The sequence below is a fragment of the Glycine soja genome, chromosome 7 (assembly GCF_004193775.1).
Source record: "Glycine soja cultivar W05 chromosome 7, ASM419377v2, whole genome shotgun sequence".
NCBI lineage: Eukaryota > Viridiplantae > Streptophyta > Magnoliopsida > Fabales > Fabaceae > Glycine > Glycine soja.
In genome coordinates, this window is record NC_041008.1 from 46,103,705 (window position 1) to 46,120,796 (window position 17,092).

Consider the following 17,092-nt stretch of genomic DNA (forward strand, 5'->3'; position numbering starts at 1 on the left):
CATGTATGAAACACAACCATCACTAATATATATAATTTGAAGAGAAATTACATTTTGGAGCAACCAACCAACCAATTATCTACTTTACATTGATTTCACTAATTATTATCTCCTACCAATCATCCTTGCTATGATACTATCCCTAGTAATAAAAACAAAATTCCGCCAGAACACTGCACCAAAATCTTTGCTTAAGCGCTTTTTATGCCCGAGCTAAGGCACTTCCACTCACTCATTTATCAACACCATTAATTCACCAAAAAGCAATTAGATGAATGCACATGCCGCAGCATTTGACTATAATTGCATCCCAGGGCTGTCCACATAAAATGCAGTAGTCAAATGGCAAACTCTGAATGCAGGTTTAGTCCCATAATCATCCCTGCAATTGTAGGATTTCACTGGCCTTGCATCAAATCCAATGGACCTTGTAGTGAAAAAAGCTGATGATGCCCTGTTAGTTGCAACCTCGTCCGTTATTCTTTTGTAAGAACTAAACCACTTAGCTTGCATGTACCCAATTCTTCTCCACGGAGGTATATACATATTCATGCTTTTCATAGAACCCTTAATAGCAGTGCACATTAGCCTCACAACCTGCTTGAGTTCTTCCATTTTACCAACAAATATTAGAGGGAAAACATCAAGTAACGCGGCATATTGGTCTGTGGAACGAGCTATTTCGAATTCTGTGACAAGGGAAATTTCAACAATGTAGCGATTTCCTGCAAAATTTACGTCGATGTACTCATAGTCACCAGCTGGGAATCTTGTATTTTTTTCCCACTTGCATTTGCAGAGCCCTATGTAAAAAAAAAAAATCAATAACTAGGAAATGTTAGTAATTTGGCATACAAAAGCTTTAACGAAACCATAGAATTAGTGGTTTGGCATATGAAACAGACAAAATGAAAAATTGAATATGATAATTGGTACGAGTAATTAAGATATATTGTATAGTACTGACCAGCATCAAAACCTCTGTACCGTAGGAGAGACATCAACTGTTGTTTGAATTGGGGTGATGAGTTATCCTTTTCGGCAACAAGCCCCCATGCAAGTTGAACTTCTCTTCTAATCTTTTCTTTGGCATCCCCGTCGTCATCATCAAATATTCCCTCCAAAATCTCCCTCTTCTCAGAATCAAAATTCTCAACCCCATCATCCGAACGAACACCAACCGCATCTTCTCCCTCTCCCCCTCTCTCCATGAACGATTTCACCAGATCTGACAAATCAGCCGAGTCCTCCGGCGAGTGCTGCTCATTCTCGCTGCTATTGCAGAGCCTCACACGCGCCACGTCAGCGTCAAAGGCCGCCGCTACCCTCTCAAACCTGACCGGAGTCCTTCCCATTCTGTAAGAGGGTGAGGGTGGGGCTATGTGGTGTAAATAAAAGGAAAAGGACGAATGGAGTAAGAATGACAAGAGGGAAACGACGCGCTATTTATACACGTGCCTACCAGTCTCAAATTGCAGCATGAATGTAGTCCAAATGACGACATTATTGGCTGAACCCAACGGCCAAAGCGTCCAAGTTCATTTTCATTTTTGCCACATGGCGGCGTTTCATTCATTGGCTTCTATTCACCAAGTTACGTACAGCAATAAGCTTAAGCGCTGTCAATCTGTTCAACGTAACTACCTGTCATTCTAATCTTATTCTCGCCGCATAAAAATAGTTTATTTCCTCACATATATATTCCAAATTTGTTTGCTAAAATGACTTATTTCATTTTTTATTTTAATTTCATACTATTTTTAAAATTTTTACTTTAATCATTTATCTTTTATATTTGATTCAAAATAATCTTCCAGTTCATTTAAAACTAAACGTTAGAAATATAAAAATATGAGCGTCTAGACAATATCACAAAATATATATTTTTTGGTTTGTCTCTTCTTCATCTTTCATGAATTAAATCAATATATTTCTTGACAATTATGACATGCATCATTTGTCCCCAACCTCCTTGTCTCAATCTTTCTAGTTCCCTCTACACATTTGTCTGGTTATTAAAAAATTTGTCGCCATCACCTTTAATCATGATTCCAAACTTTTTAATCTCAAATTTCTCAAATCTTCATCTTGATCTTCTTTGTGTTGATTTCTTCCATTGTTGCAAACATCACCATTATCACCTATGCATTGTGAGCATCCTCACCTCCACCACCTATGCGTTTTGAACATCATCACCTCCACAACATACAACAAGATGTTCATGTACAAAACCATCTTTTCTCTCTTTGATCTTCTTCACATTGTCTCAATTCCTAAAATAAACTCGTATCATAGAAGATAATTGAATTAAATGAGTGAGAGTAAGAGAAGAAGTGTCCAGATTGATTGAGATTTGAGTTTCAAAATTGGAAAAAAGAAAATTAGGGTTTGAGGTTTTCAATTTCTGAATTTTTCATTTTGTGATAGCTAAAAATTCGTATCTAATTATTATTAAAGTGTTATTCTTAAACTAACAAAAGGAGCCTTTTGAATAAGTTTAAAGAGATAAAAGACTAATATGCCTTTTCTAAAAGATAAATAACCAAAATACAAAAAAAGATAAAAAATCAAATAAGTTATTTGGTTAATTTGGTAACGTATTTTCATTTATTTTAGAACAATTTTATTGGCAAAATTACTTGTATTTTAAAAAATTAGAGCTATGTCCCATTAAAATACTTTTTTATAAAAAGAAAAAATAGATATATGTTAATAAATCTTACGAATATTTGCTACTGTGCAGTCATTTTTATAACTAGATCACGAACCCCTTTGATGTATGGTGAATTGTGAGGAGTGTAAATTTATTGTACAAAATATGAAAATATGTTACTTCTTTTATTATATATATGGAAAATGAATATGTAAATAATTATTTAATAATTAAACTTTAGAATAAATATATACATAAATTGTATTACAATTAATATTAGTAATAAAAAATATTTTTTGCTGGAATAAAAAAATACTTTTGAACATACCACTTATTGGATTTATGAAAAATAACTTATAATGTGATGTAAAATTATTTTAGTTATTGCGAATTTTTTTCCAAAAAATATATTAAAATTTAAATTAAAAATAAAGATGAAAATGATATATTGAATGAGATAAAAAAAATTAAGTATACAAATAGAAATAAAAGAAGAGTGGTCTGAGATGATTGATAAAGGACTTTTTTAGGCTGGTTGTTAGATCAAATTACATTTGAAACTAAATTTTAAAAAATTGAAACAATAAAAAGATTAAAAAATAAAATTACACTCTCAATATTTAGTACTATAATAAAACATGTGGCTCAATAATGATAACAGAATAACTCCTAAATATGTTTTTATTTAAAAATGAGAATTGAAATTTATATATAATGTAAAAGTATATATATATATATATATATATATATATATATATATATATATATATATATATATATAAGTTTTATTTTTATTTTATGTTTGGTATTAACATATGAGATTAATTTTAAATTGATAAAGATAGACGATAAGAAAATCAATTATACATATAAAAATAAAATAGGGTAATATAAGATAATTGAAAGAGGTATTTTTTGACTAGTTGTGGAAGTGTGTTAAAAAAGTGTTGATAATTTCTAATTAAGAGACAGAAAAAAGTGATAACTTCACTCTACAAATTAGAGATTCTAATATATAGTATAAGAGTATACGTGAGATATAAGTATCTTGTAAGGAAAAAAAAAGTTATAGAAAACATAATATACACCGAGAGTGTAAAGTTTTTTTTTTTTTTTTTTCTCTTTTCAATGTCATATATAATCACTAGCCATCATCATGTATAAGCATTATAGAAAAACGACCTTTTTAATATTTGTATACTCTTATCTAAAAACTGAAAACAAATTAAAATAAGTTCAATTGGATTAACTCAATTTTAACTTTAAATCAAAGCATTTAAAATTTAAGGCTTAAATATTGCATATTTTACCATCCGGCTATTTTACAAAATTTATCATCCATTTTTTTTAAAAAAATTATTATCACTCAAGTTTACATTTTTTCAATTTTACTACTTAAGATTATTTTTCGCAAATTTTATCATCAAGTTTTAAACTTTTTTATGCATTTTATCACTATATTGATAACAAAACCATATCATATATTGCAAAAATTGGTAACTTAATTAGTGATATGTTAACATTGGTAAATATACAAAAATTAAAAAAAAAATTGTGGTAAAATTTGGAGAGAAAAAACTTAGATGATAAAATTTATAAAACAAAGAAAATTAAATGATAAAATATGTCATTAAACCAAAATTTAAATAATTAAAAAATGAAAATGATTGGCCCCTGGCTATCGAATTGGCAACCTTCCTAATTATCACAAGAGAAAAGAGAAACCCAAATTGGGACGTCTCATACTACTTTACATCCAAATCCATGTTCATCGCGTGTTTCTTTCTCTCATGGGATGCAGAAAATTGGCGGCTGTGGGTGACTTCACATAAAACCCGAGAGCTACTACTACTAAGTACCGATCCAGTTTTGTTATATGGAAATGAGACTAGGTTCAATGAATCTCAAATTGGTGTCCCCATGCATTGAATCTTAGATTTGGTAAAACTTTTGTGGCACTCGTATGTATAACATAATTGGTTGGTAGAACCTTCATGTACAAGTAATGTCACATATGTACTTCAACCTTGATTACTTTAATTTGGTTGACTGGGATACGAACAAATTTACACAAACAATTTGTAATACTACTGTCAATCTTTGAAAATACATTAATTAAAGCGTTGTCATAAGAATCCACATTCTTTCTTTTTGTGTGTGTGTGTGATTTTTCCGGCTTGGAACTACAGATGATGTGTGCAACATCCTCTCAGTGATTATTTTTTGTTCTCCAGTAAAATTAATTAATTGAAATAGTATTATTCAAAATTAAAAGCATCAAATTAAAACAATATTGAAGCAATAGCCTACATATGTTAGTTTAAAGGAGTTTGAATCCTTCAAGTAATAGCATATAGTATTATATTTTATTTTAAATTATATACATAGAAAAAAAGTATATGATATATGATATGAATATATTATAATTATCACTATTGTGTTCAATTGAGACAAGATTGTTTCAACTCTTTTGCATCAATCACGTTTATCTATTAAACTCATAAAATATACCACATAAAAGGCGCATGGGATACATAAATAGGATTGGATAACTACGAAAAAATAGTTAAAATAATCATTACAGCTAGATTGCGATGACATGAATATACAAATATAAATTGTTGACGAGATTAAATAATAAGTAGCTTTAGCCATGACTTTATTTTTCTTCGTAATTTCACCATTTTATTTTCTTTTTTATGAACCCGAATATACAAAATATTCGAAGGTCTTTCTTTTTCTCTCATATATAATTTCCTATATTTGCCATTGTTGTTCCTTAATTCTTTTAATTGGATTTTTTTTAAAAATAAAAAATGAAATTCGTTAATGATGCAAGCTACATACAGAAGAGACACAGCGAAAAATGCTGTTAAGACCCAAACCAATTTACAAAACCCAACCCCTTATATCAGGATTTTTGGAATTATTAACTGATACAACTAGCTAGAGTTTAATTGCTACTATTCTTGAACCAGGGTCCTTATTGTTCTTTCTTCTTCTAGTTGCAAGTTCTTGAAGAAAGATTATATATAGAAGGTACACGACAACCTGCAGTTCTCAAAGAATTGGAAAAACTCTTTAACAAGAATATATATATATATATATATATATATATATTAGCTATGGGTGAAAAGATGCCAGACATGTATGAAGCATTATTGTTGAACAACATATGTATATAAGGTGACAATTCAATCAATTCATCTAATCTTTGCAATGGGGATAATGGCAACCATTCAAACTTTGGTGCCTCAGCCTCTTATTTCGTAAGCTTAGATTTTTCCAAAATTTGAGGTAAGAATGTAAAGGAATGAACTTATAAATGCGACTGACTCATTTTCATTGACTATACTCTAATAATAATAAGGATAGACTAACTTATAAGATTGTTTGGTGGTTGAAAGAAAAAGAGAAAGAAGAAGTTGTGGGTTCAAATTTCTCTCATTAATAAAGAATAAAAAATTAATAACTAATATTAATTGATAAAAAAAATAGCTTGAGGCTTGAAGGCAAATTCTCACAATGGTGCCATGCTTTTGCTAAGTCACAATTGACTAATTCTTTATCTAGTTAGAAAGAGTATGCAGAAATTGTAAATAATCAGTTCGGAGAGTCATATGATGACCCAATATCAAAATTAAATAATCTACAACAAAAAGGTTTTGTCATGAATATATTAAAATCAACATGCATTGTTGACTAGATTCAATTTACTAGATAGTACATCATTAGCTACTTTATTTAGTGGATCACATTTTGATATACAAATGCAAGTTAGAATGTTTCAACCTAAATAAATTAAACAAACTTCTGCACTGATTTAGTTGTCCGAGGAAACACATCTAAACCCATAAACCCAAATAACTAAAATCATAGCTTAAACACATCAAATTAAATTAAATAGTAGTATAAAAAGAAAAAAAATTACAACCCTTTTAACAAAAATTCTCTCTTACCTAAACTTAATCTCAACCTCTACAAAGTCAACAATCAATTAAAAAAACACCACTTGTTAATAAGTGAGAGAAGGCTTAAGGCCCATGGTTAACTTGTGATGAAATTTACACTCTTGTCTTAAAGAAAAATTTCTCTTTCCCTCTCTTCTCATTGCATCTTATCACCTATCACATTATTGGTAACCACTTATGATTTTTCTAAGTCTTGGAAACATAACTTTTGAGTTGGTCAAATTTCAATTATTCGTAGAAGTCATGATGTTGAAAATCACCAAGTTTCTAAGTTATGTTCAAGATACCAAGTATTCAAGGAAGGCCAATTATGGGAGTTGAAGATGAAGATCAAATAACCAATATAAGTGAAGAAAATTATTGAGGTCAAAGCAATGAAGATAATAAAGATTTCAAGTAAAACATTTTGAGAAGATTATGTCGTGTGTTTACATATACATGAGTATGTAGTAATGAGATTTTTGTTTAGATAATAAATATTATAAAATTATTTTTATTACACAATATTATTCGAAAACTTGCAATTAAATTTGATTTTGGGTGTATGTTGTCTTGCTCCATTTTAGAAAAAAAGTGAGCATTACTATTCTAGTATTTATCGATTCCTTCAATTGGATTTCTGGAAATAAATAGGGTGAAAAAATAATGAATATAATCATTACTGATTGAATGTTAATTCAAATTATAAAATATTCTAATTTAAATTAACAATAAATATACTCCTTATTATTTTATTTTAAAAAAAAAAGAGTAAAAAACATATACGATTACTCACACTATTGAGAAGATCCAGAATCTGTTCAGGCAACGCGGTTTGAAACGTGAGAGCATGCGTCGTCGGCAGAGCGTGTTAGACGAGTTGGACTATTTTGGGCCCGTTTTGAAATTTGGAGGCCTGATAGAATGGGCCATAGGAGCTAGAATATAACATACATACATACATATATGATATATTATATGATACTAACTATTAAATACGGCATGGCAGAGAAAATAACTAAACTATCAAAATCCGTAGAGCATTGCATCGCATAGGGTAAGGTTTGGGTTGGTGTCGTTCCTTTCCGATGGGTTGTATGGATTTGTGATTGGTGGAGATTTGACGGCACACGCATTATCAAAATCCTTACTGTGTTTCTTTCGCGGTCATTGCCTCTTTTCTGTTCGTGGCTTCAGGTACCATTTCTCGCTTCATTTTCATTCTAAACTATCACCATAACATAATTAATCACTCTTGCTTCTATTTCTGGTTTTTCTCTCTGTCTCGCTCAATTTCCCTAACCCTAGACCTAATTACTCTCTTCACTTTTGTCACTTGATACACTCTAATTATCTTTTCGCCGCTTTTCCCCAATTAATATTCCATTTCCCTCTCTGAACGCTTACGATAGGAGATTCGCTCTGCTTATTGCCCGAGGAGCTAATCTTGCTTCCTGTTGATTCCGTGTTCATCTCTAGAGAATCGGATTCGGCATTGGCATTTAAGAGTTTTTATTTTTCTCCACCGTCGTTGTCTATTAGAATTAAAAACATTTTAATGCGTGATCTATAGTCAAGGGTGCACGCCTTAATTAAAAACTGAATATCTCTTCAGATTCAGACTTCCGGTGTGTGTGTTTGTAATATAAATCGCATTTCCATATTTCGATAGCGGTTTTGAGGTTTCTCTCTTGTTTTTTTATCTACACAGTTACTGTTATCAAGTAAATTCAGTGACCTAACTGTAGATCCTTGTAGGTTTTCTATTGATATTTTGTCATAGAATGGCATCCGTATCTTCACTTGGAACTAATTTTACACTCATACTTCTATTTCAATCGTAATGCAACTTCTGATATATGATATAGCAGATTATTAGCTTTCTGCCATTTTCCACAATCCGCAATTGATAACACTAATGCTGATCTATCTGGCTTTCATCTTTCATCGTGAATTAACATGTTCATATACGTGATATTTGAAAACTGCTTGTCTTATGTTGTTACATGGCTTTGCAGGATTTTTTTAATTCTGCAGCTCCGAAATATAGATAAACCAATCATCAGGCTGTAGAGGAGAATGGCAGAATCTATATCTAGCTTCTGGGGTCCAGTCACGTCCACCAAAGAGTGTTGTGAAATAAATTATGCTTATTCGTCTTACATTGCTGAATTTTTTAATACAATATCCAACATTCCAACAATACTTTTGGCTCTGATTGGTCTTATAAATGCATTAAGACAACGGTTTGAGAAAAGATTTAGTGTTCTTCATGTTTCAAATATGACACTTGCCATTGGAAGCATGTTGTACCATGCTACGCTGCAACATGTGTAAGTATCTCCATCATTTTCTTTTTGCAGTAGTTTACATAAATTAATGTTTGCTTTTATGATAGGTTTCATTTTGTTTCAAGTTTATTTTGCATGATACAAAACAAAATGTGGTTGGCATTTTATAGAACTGTTTGCAAGGGATATATCCCCTCACTCTAGCCACACATTGTCATGAGGAAATATCAGTGTTATCAATGGTGAAAGGCCAAAATTCTGCCATAGTGGGTCTCCTTTCACAAATTGCCTATGGTGGTTGGCAAGAAATCCGCCACGCCTTTCTGCCATGGTTTTAACAGCATTTGGAGATATTGAACCAGAAGTGAATGTGTTTTGTTTTGGTGTTTTTTTTGTTTATCACCATTGATATGGACATACATCAAAATCTTTTCATTTGCATATGGTTCAATTGTTTTTCATATTTTTGACCAACTAGTGTTGCTTTCTCCCACAGTCCGACCTCACAAAAATCACTTTTTTATTTATTTAATCCCTTTTCTTGCAACTAAATCTTATCTATATTCCATACTACCATAAAGGGAACTTGAACACCCCACTGTTACTAATGGTAGATGGCTGAAAGCCAAAAGTTCACCAATATAATTATGGTGAATGACATTCTGATTCTGGCCTAAGGTGGAAGCATGGTAACTATAATAAAACAATACATTAACAAAAATATTCTAAAGACACATATTAAGAAGAACAACTTTGAAACATATTCTAGGAATAGTGTCATAACAGGTTCAGATTCAGAACCTATGCTATGACAACACAAACAGATTGGTCTTATAAATGCATGTCTGACAGTGGTTTGCTCAATTTCATCCACACCAAGGTTGGTGCTGCCGCCATGGCAGCTATTTGACAATACTAGAACACTCAACAGCCCACTCTATCTCCCTTTTCTTTATTAATTAATTTTAAAGAAATGTATGATATAACAAATATTGTTAGCACGCAAATCCAATCCTTGAAGGTTTTTTGGCCTTCTATTTTACGAATGTAAAGAGATAACATAGAAAGTGGGATACGAAGATACAGGAGAGGGTGAAACATAATTAACAAAATTTAAACCGAAAGAAAATACTCCGCTCATGCACTGACTGCATGTTTGGATTAGGTTAACTTTGGAGTCAAATACACACACACAACTAACTTGAGCTTTTGAGGGAGAAAAAATTATTTCCTCAGAAACAATTGTTTTCTAGCATGAGATAGTTTTTTTTCTCACATATTTGTGTGATTGCATATGTGGATGAGATTTTATACCCTTTCTGTTGCTTGGAGAAAGTCTATACTTTCCAATGGGGTTCTTGAATAATAAATATGAAGCTGTGCTATAAAATAGCTGATGGCTATGTTGAATGTTGAACCATTTTATTTTAGTACTACTAAGCTAGTTACCGTCAGTGAGATTGTCAGGTTTCCTTATACATAAGGTGTTGAATTCTGGGACATTCAGATTGGATAATTAGTTTCTTAATTTGGTTTAGATACAACAAGGGTAGGGTTTATAACGGGATTTAAGTTGGGTTGTCAACCCCCCGACTTAGTCCTGAAATTATCTTTCAGTTGCACTTTAGTTTTTAATTTATTAATGTATTTGAGTTAGTTCCTAAATTCACAAAACTAATGTCAATTAATTCATTCTTAAGAACTAAAGTGAGATACAAGAAAGGCTAATGCAACACAAATCTTATGAAATTAAGGGCTAACTTAATACTTAAATAATTCAAGGACTAGATAATTAATAATTCCAGGGACCAGTTGCCTAGTAATTAAAAAATGACGGTTTTGCTGATAAATGCATCAGTTTTCCCTAGGAGTTAATCTTTGGTAACATTTTTCTTCTGTTAAATAAGTGCTACTAGGTTTGAGTTTGTGTCTCTTGTAAAAATGGGTTGTTTAATTGCTTATTTTGTTTGTCAATAATTCCATGTCTTTCTGTTTTGGATGACTATTTATTGTTCAGACGTTGCACTTTAATTCAGGCAACAGCAAAGCGATGAAACTCCTATGGTATGGGAGGTGCTGCTGTACATGTACATCCTCTACTCTCCAGATTGGCATTACCGCAGTACAATGCCCATCTTCCTCTTCGTGTATGGTGCTCTTTTTGCAGTTGCCCATTCAGTGTTTCATTTTGGTATTGGCTTCAAAGTGCATTATATCATTCTCATTCTTCTCTGCGTTCCGAGAATGTACAAGTATTACATTTACACACAAGATGTTTCTGCCAAGCGGCTTGCAAAGCTATTTTTAGGTACTTTTGTATTAGGCAGTTTGTTTGGGTTCTGTGATCGTGTTTTCTGCAAGGAGATTTCCCGTTGGCCTATTAACCCTCAGGGTCATGCCTTGTGGCATGTGTTCATGGGTTTCAATTCCTACTTTGCCAACACATTCTTGATGTTTTGCCGGGCTCAACAGCGTGGGTGGTCTCCAAAAGTTGTTCATTTAATGGGTGTACCTTACGTCAAGATTGAGAAACCAAAAAGCCAGTGACTGAAATTCTTGGGGAAAGAAGGAAGCTTCTCTTTGATGATACATTTTGGCAAGATAAGTTGTTAGAAAACCATGTGTCCCTCTTAGGTTTTTTTTTTTTTCTCTTTTTCTTTTTCAGTTTTGTTGTTTAGATTATTGGCTTGAAAATGATGATTGATTATTTATGTATTTCGATGTAGAAGTAGGACATGTACCATAATTATCCCGTTGGTTACTTTCTTGAGCCTAGACCTTAGCTCTAAAATTGTTATGACAACCCAAAAACATAATTTTGCCGTCCTGCTTGTTGTTAGGCTCCTAGTTGAATCAGTCCCCACATTCTACTTGTAATGTCTTGTGTAACCTCTTCACGTTCATTTGAGTATATTACTAACTTGTTTTGAAGCGCTTTTAAATGTCATGCACAGTTTGCTGTTGCTTCTCACTGGGCATCTATCTCTTAGAAAATTAGCTGTAATTTCTAATCGATTGTTATATAATTTTATGATATATATGGTGGTACAAAGTATAGATAATAATAATTCGTAATTTATCTCTATCAGATATAAGAATCTGTTAACATAATTATTTAATATTCATTAATACATATTTCAAAAAGCAAGTAAACTAATTTGTCTCTTTTAATTTTGATGAACCATGTAAACTTTAGTTATGAAAAGAAGTTTCTTTCACTCGAGCAAAGAAGTTTAGTGATTTGTTACAGAACAATGTGAACGCATAATGTTTGCACGTTGCAATGAACAATGTCATTATAATAATTTTTTTAACAGCAATATGTCATAATAATTGAATTAATCTGCCCATAAGAAAGGGATTAAAATCTAGGTTATCCAGCAATGCCACAGAACAACAACATAAATGAATCACCCATTTCTTATTGGTAATTCTGTCCTTTTTTGTGTTTAGCACCATCATTTTTACCACCAAATTTTGTCAAAATTAGAATTCATCTATCTTCTTAGATGGGGGGATGAACCTAGAAATTGTCTTCTTGTAATCCTGGATATAAATAATAGGAACTAACGTTTCTGCTGTCCTCATATGGCTATACTAAGCCCCAAAATAAAATTCAAATCCATAAAAAAAAGAAGTCAGATTCCAAGAATGAAGTAATTGGCCAATAACCCAACCTATGAAGTACTTAGAAAAATACAACGCCGATAATAACCAGGAAGCAATTATGATCGTGAAGATCCATTTCTTGCTTTAGGCCTCTCCGTCTCATTATCCCTTTATAAACTCTCAAAGATATGCTGAATCAGTTCACTAATCTCAATGGGTAATAGGCTCTGCGTTCTGCTGTGTTACCAAATACCAGATGACAACAACTTGAAGAGAGAGAAGATGCAAGGAAGGTTTTGCAAGATATTGAAAAGAAAGAAGGAGATGGAGACAGAAAAGAAGGTTCCAAATCAGACTCTAGAAGATTGGATATTACCTTCTCCTGGTTTGAAGCCAGACTACGTTATAAGACCAGGCGAATTCTCATCTTCATGTTCATCTAAGTCTCAGAAAAAGGTGCACCCTTGTGTGAGTAAAGTTCAAGTCCCCGGATCATTGATAGCTGAAGCCAAAGACAGTTTATGCTTGGACAGACCCATGAACATGAACCGTAATGAAGAAGCTGAAGAATTGTTAAGTTCCACATCGATTGGGAAATCACAGAAGAAAGTGAGCTTTAAACTCTCTCATAATGTCATATTTTACTCACCTGATGAGCCTTGTTCGCCAGAGCCTTATTATTATAATAGCAGTGAAAGTGAAGGCTCATTCTACTCATCAATCTGCAGAGAATATTCATTTGACCCTTCTGCAGACGAAACATTGATCAAACTCGCAGTGGATGTTCTTCCTCATGTCTCTGTCTCTTCCAAAATTTGAAGCACATTGGTGCCATAATTCCAAGGATAGTGACTGTTCAATCAGTTAACGTTTGTGTCTTCCACAACTGCACGTTTTACAAGTTAACCACCACAGATGCATTGTCTACATTCTCACAAGGGGATAAACTAATGGCCCAATTGCTGCTTCTTCTTCTACTACTACTTTTTTCTTCTTCTTCCTCAGAGTGCTATCCGTTGATTGAAGTTCTGTGAACTGTGACTTGTAATGTATTGACTATAAGAATATACTGTGTTTGAGTTTACAAAATTATTTTGAATTAAATTTAGTTAAAAGTAATTTTGAAATAATGTGATGTGTATTTACATGTTTTATTTTAAAAACATATTAGTGGTAAAAGTTCGTATAATTTATTTTTATCTAACACCAAAATTACTTAAAATAAATTAATTATGGAGCTAAAATCAATCCTTATGACACCACAAATGTGATAACATGACTTGCTATATATAATGATTTATCTTATTTGAAAAAAAGATAAAAATATTTGTACAAATTATCATAATCTATATCATTTAAAAAAATTGAAATAAGCATTCAAAGGATATAGACACCTAAAAAAGGATAATAAAAAATAATAGATAAATGATTGACATAATTATTAATAATGTATTACAACTAAAAGATTCACATTGATGAGTATGGAGACAATTGTGCCCACAATTTTTTTACATGAATATGTCTAATAATTTTTATTTTTGTCTCCATAAAAAAGTTAGTGTTGTTCCCATAAAACAATTCCTTTTTAAATAAATTTAAAAAGTAATAAGAGATAAAAAAATATTGAATATTAATTTTATAACTTTATTTAGTTTTTGAGAGTATTGACGGTGAAAAAAAATCATATTTTTTTTAAAAAAATGTAAAAAAACAATTATAATTTGTCAAAAGATAGGTATTTTAAATCTTTTTTGTCACATGACATTATGTATTTTTAAAAGAATAATAATTTTTTTCTATACAATATTATAAATTATTAGTTTTTCCACTAAATAGCATCTGTAGGAGAATAATTCGATGAGGATTTGCAATCTTATATGGCTAGATCTTAGTTTAGAGACTGGATTCTGCCCCCACCCAGTGATGAATTTATCTACAATACGGACGACTGCGAAATAGCCAACATGTAACCATTGTTTCAAGAGTAAGATTTTTGTTAGTGATATTACAATTATTAGTTATTCAGTCTATATATGTCAATTTATTTATTTTAATATTTCAAGAGTAAAGGTTATTTATGAGTACAATACTGACATGTATTACCTCTTTTCTATTTCTTTTGATGTTTTAATTTTCTATTTCTTTTAAAACATATAGAATTGATCCTATTACTCTTCGGAACATAATAGAAGGAGAGAGATTCTCCAACCGATCAATGTTTTAAAATTTTGAAGTCTAATTGATGTCCTAGTGGTGTAAGTATAAAAACTTAAGATATTAAATAAAGATATTTTAATTTAAATATAATAATTTTTTGTTCTATTAAATATTTCTTAATTCATTTACAATAATCTTTAATATCAAAAGAAATGGAAAGAAAGTAGCAAGTTATAAAAATGTTGTTGCATATATTTATCTATTGTCATATGATGCTGCTCGTATTTAACAACTAACAAAAGTTAGAACCCGGGAGAGTGCCATAAAACACATGCCACCCCTTCTTAGATATGGTGCTAACCATTAGCTTCTCTTTGTATTGCAGCATCGTCACCTATCTCTCAATATAACATAACTGGCTCCACCACTTGTCTTGTGTATCTTGGAGATTCTCTTAAGGATCTCTGCAAAAGCTTTTTTATCCTGCACATTGCAAAGCACAGATGTGATATTCAACCTTGGCAGAGCATGGCAAAACAGTCTTTAAAAGCCATTTATCTTAATCCTTAGGTGACCTCAAGGTGTGAGCACGCAGAAGCCGTGAAGGAGGAAGAAGCGCGTGATTATGGCTGATCGAAGTAAGGCATATAGGATGAATCCCTAGTATGGTTTGAACCAAGACCGAAACCATGGCTAGAATGATCTCAAGGCTCAGATACAAGTACAAGCAATGAAGGCAGTATAGTATCATAGGAGGCATGTAGTCACTGAAACAGTAGATTCTTAGCACCCCTGCAAATATTAGTGATTTCAATATGGAATTGAGAGTGGATCTTGATGTGGAAGGAGCGAGGCAACAACTAGGAACTGTTTGAGTGAAAATGATGGGTCGGATAGAGGACCCTTGCTAAAGGCAAAGAGAATGAGTTTGGAGTTGGCCAGCATACATGTATATATGTGTATATAACCTTCACAAGTTGGATGTACTGTTGTGTGGTTTGCAACTTATGTGCGTTTTTGTGTTTCAAATTCATCACACCCTGAAGGATATCATGACACCAATGCAATCCAAAACGATCAACATAATCAATTTAAGTGTAATATTAACTTGATATGGCTTGGAATCGTGTTTTTTTAACCAAAACATTAAGCTTAAGTCAAATTAACGTGCAATGTTGCTCAATGTTTGTGCGTGAATAGAGCATGATCATGTAGTTAATGATGTGCAACATGAGAAAAGAATGTGAGATATATAACCAGAGCATGGTTCATTCCAACGTGACCTTTCTGTTATCAACTCATCTTGTTGGATTTCGCCTAACCAATATCTGATAAAGATATGAACCGTTAAATTTGATACTGCACGGTAGCTAAGGAAGAAAGAAAATACGATAGAGGGTTGGGATTTCGGATCTGGAAAAGTTTCATGAGAAGCGAAAGAGGATTCGAATTCGTCAGTTATTTCATACCAACATTTTAAGTAACAACCTCAAGACATTAAAAGAATCTGTAACTTGCAAAAATTGCTCAAAGTTTGTCATGGAAAATGCATATATATGGAACACGAAAAAATGATAATTAAAGAATAAAGTTTGCACGTGTAATTAATGGTAAACAATGTACGTAGGATAAAAGTGTGAAAAATAAATGGAGTATGGTTCTTTTCCAACGTGCTACACCTTTATATCATTTCACAGCGAAGCTAAAAGTGCGAAAAATAAATGGAGTATTATTAATTTTAAGTAAAAAATTTGAGACTTAAATTTACAATGAATTTATTTTTTTATATACTATTAATATAAAAAATTTAATATCACAAACCGAACTAGCCTTTAAATAATTATTATAAAAAAATTTCATATAAATTATGATTAAATAATAGTATAAAAATATTTATAAAGTAATACATTCTAATTAAATTCTTTTTTTTCCCTCCATCTCATTATTTATTTTAATTGAAATACATATTTTAAAAACAATCATTAACTACACAAACTTTATGGTAAAATGAATTTTCTTGGTTAAAAATGTCCTTATTAAAAGAGTTAAATTATAATTTTAAATATTTAAATAAAATATTATTAAATTGGGATATTGCTATAAGATAAGTTTTTAGAATGATAAATATGTTTATGTCGTGTCTTTTTTACAACCAGTCTTTTTGGATTGACATTTTTAACTGTAACATGTCTTAATATTCTATGGTTTGTCAAAGCTAAACAATTTTCCATCCATCAAATATTAATGCTAATTAGTGATTACGTCTAGTTTGACCCCTTTTCTTTTTACTAATAGAGTAATTCTTTTGAACATTCAAACCCTGCAAACAAACACCTCATTAACTCCTTCTCCTTGTCTATTTCTTCTTGTGAAATCATATCACTCATATTCCATTTTTATTTCTTCCACTCCATGTGTAAAGTAGCATTTAG

The 17,092-nt window shown here is 31.5% G+C and overlaps 2 protein-coding genes across 2 annotated transcripts; one reads left to right on the top strand and one right to left on the bottom strand.

The window, feature by feature from the left end:
- On the bottom strand, positions 1 to 1,414 carry LOC114420213. Its single transcript, XM_028386100.1, has 2 exons — positions 968 to 1,414; positions 1 to 803 (listed from the first exon to the last, which is right to left on the bottom strand). The coding sequence occupies exons 1-2, from the start codon at positions 1,353 to 1,355 to the stop codon at positions 298 to 300; spliced, it is 894 nt and encodes a 297-aa protein (XP_028241901.1). The 5' UTR covers positions 1,356 to 1,414; the 3' UTR covers positions 1 to 297.
- Positions 1,415 to 7,576: 6,162 nt separating this feature from the next.
- LOC114420214 (alkaline ceramidase-like) lies at positions 7,577 to 11,865 on the top strand. Its single transcript, XM_028386101.1, has 3 exons — positions 7,577 to 7,800; positions 8,622 to 8,936; positions 10,931 to 11,865. The coding sequence occupies exons 2-3, from the start codon at positions 8,683 to 8,685 to the stop codon at positions 11,439 to 11,441; spliced, it is 765 nt and encodes a 254-aa protein (XP_028241902.1). The 5' UTR covers positions 7,577 to 7,800; positions 8,622 to 8,682; the 3' UTR covers positions 11,442 to 11,865.
- The last annotated feature ends 5,227 nt before the right edge of the window (positions 11,866 to 17,092 follow it).

Bases quoted from the DNA above. Each gene is read 5' to 3' on its own strand.
- LOC114420213 (XM_028386100.1), bottom strand. From the start codon at position 1,355: ATGGGAAGGACTCCGGTCAGGTTTGAGAGGGTAGCGGCGGCCTTTGAC. The intron at 804-967 runs GTCAGTACTATA...TTTTTTACATAG, and splicing joins GTACAGAGGTTTTGATGCTG to GGCTCTGCAAATGCAAGTGG.
- LOC114420214 (XM_028386101.1), top strand. From the start codon at position 8,683: ATGGCAGAATCTATATCTAGCTTCTGGGGTCCAGTCACGTCCACCAAA. The intron at 8,937-10,930 runs GTAAGTATCTCC...ACTTTAATTCAG, and splicing joins CATGCTACGCTGCAACATGT to GCAACAGCAAAGCGATGAAA.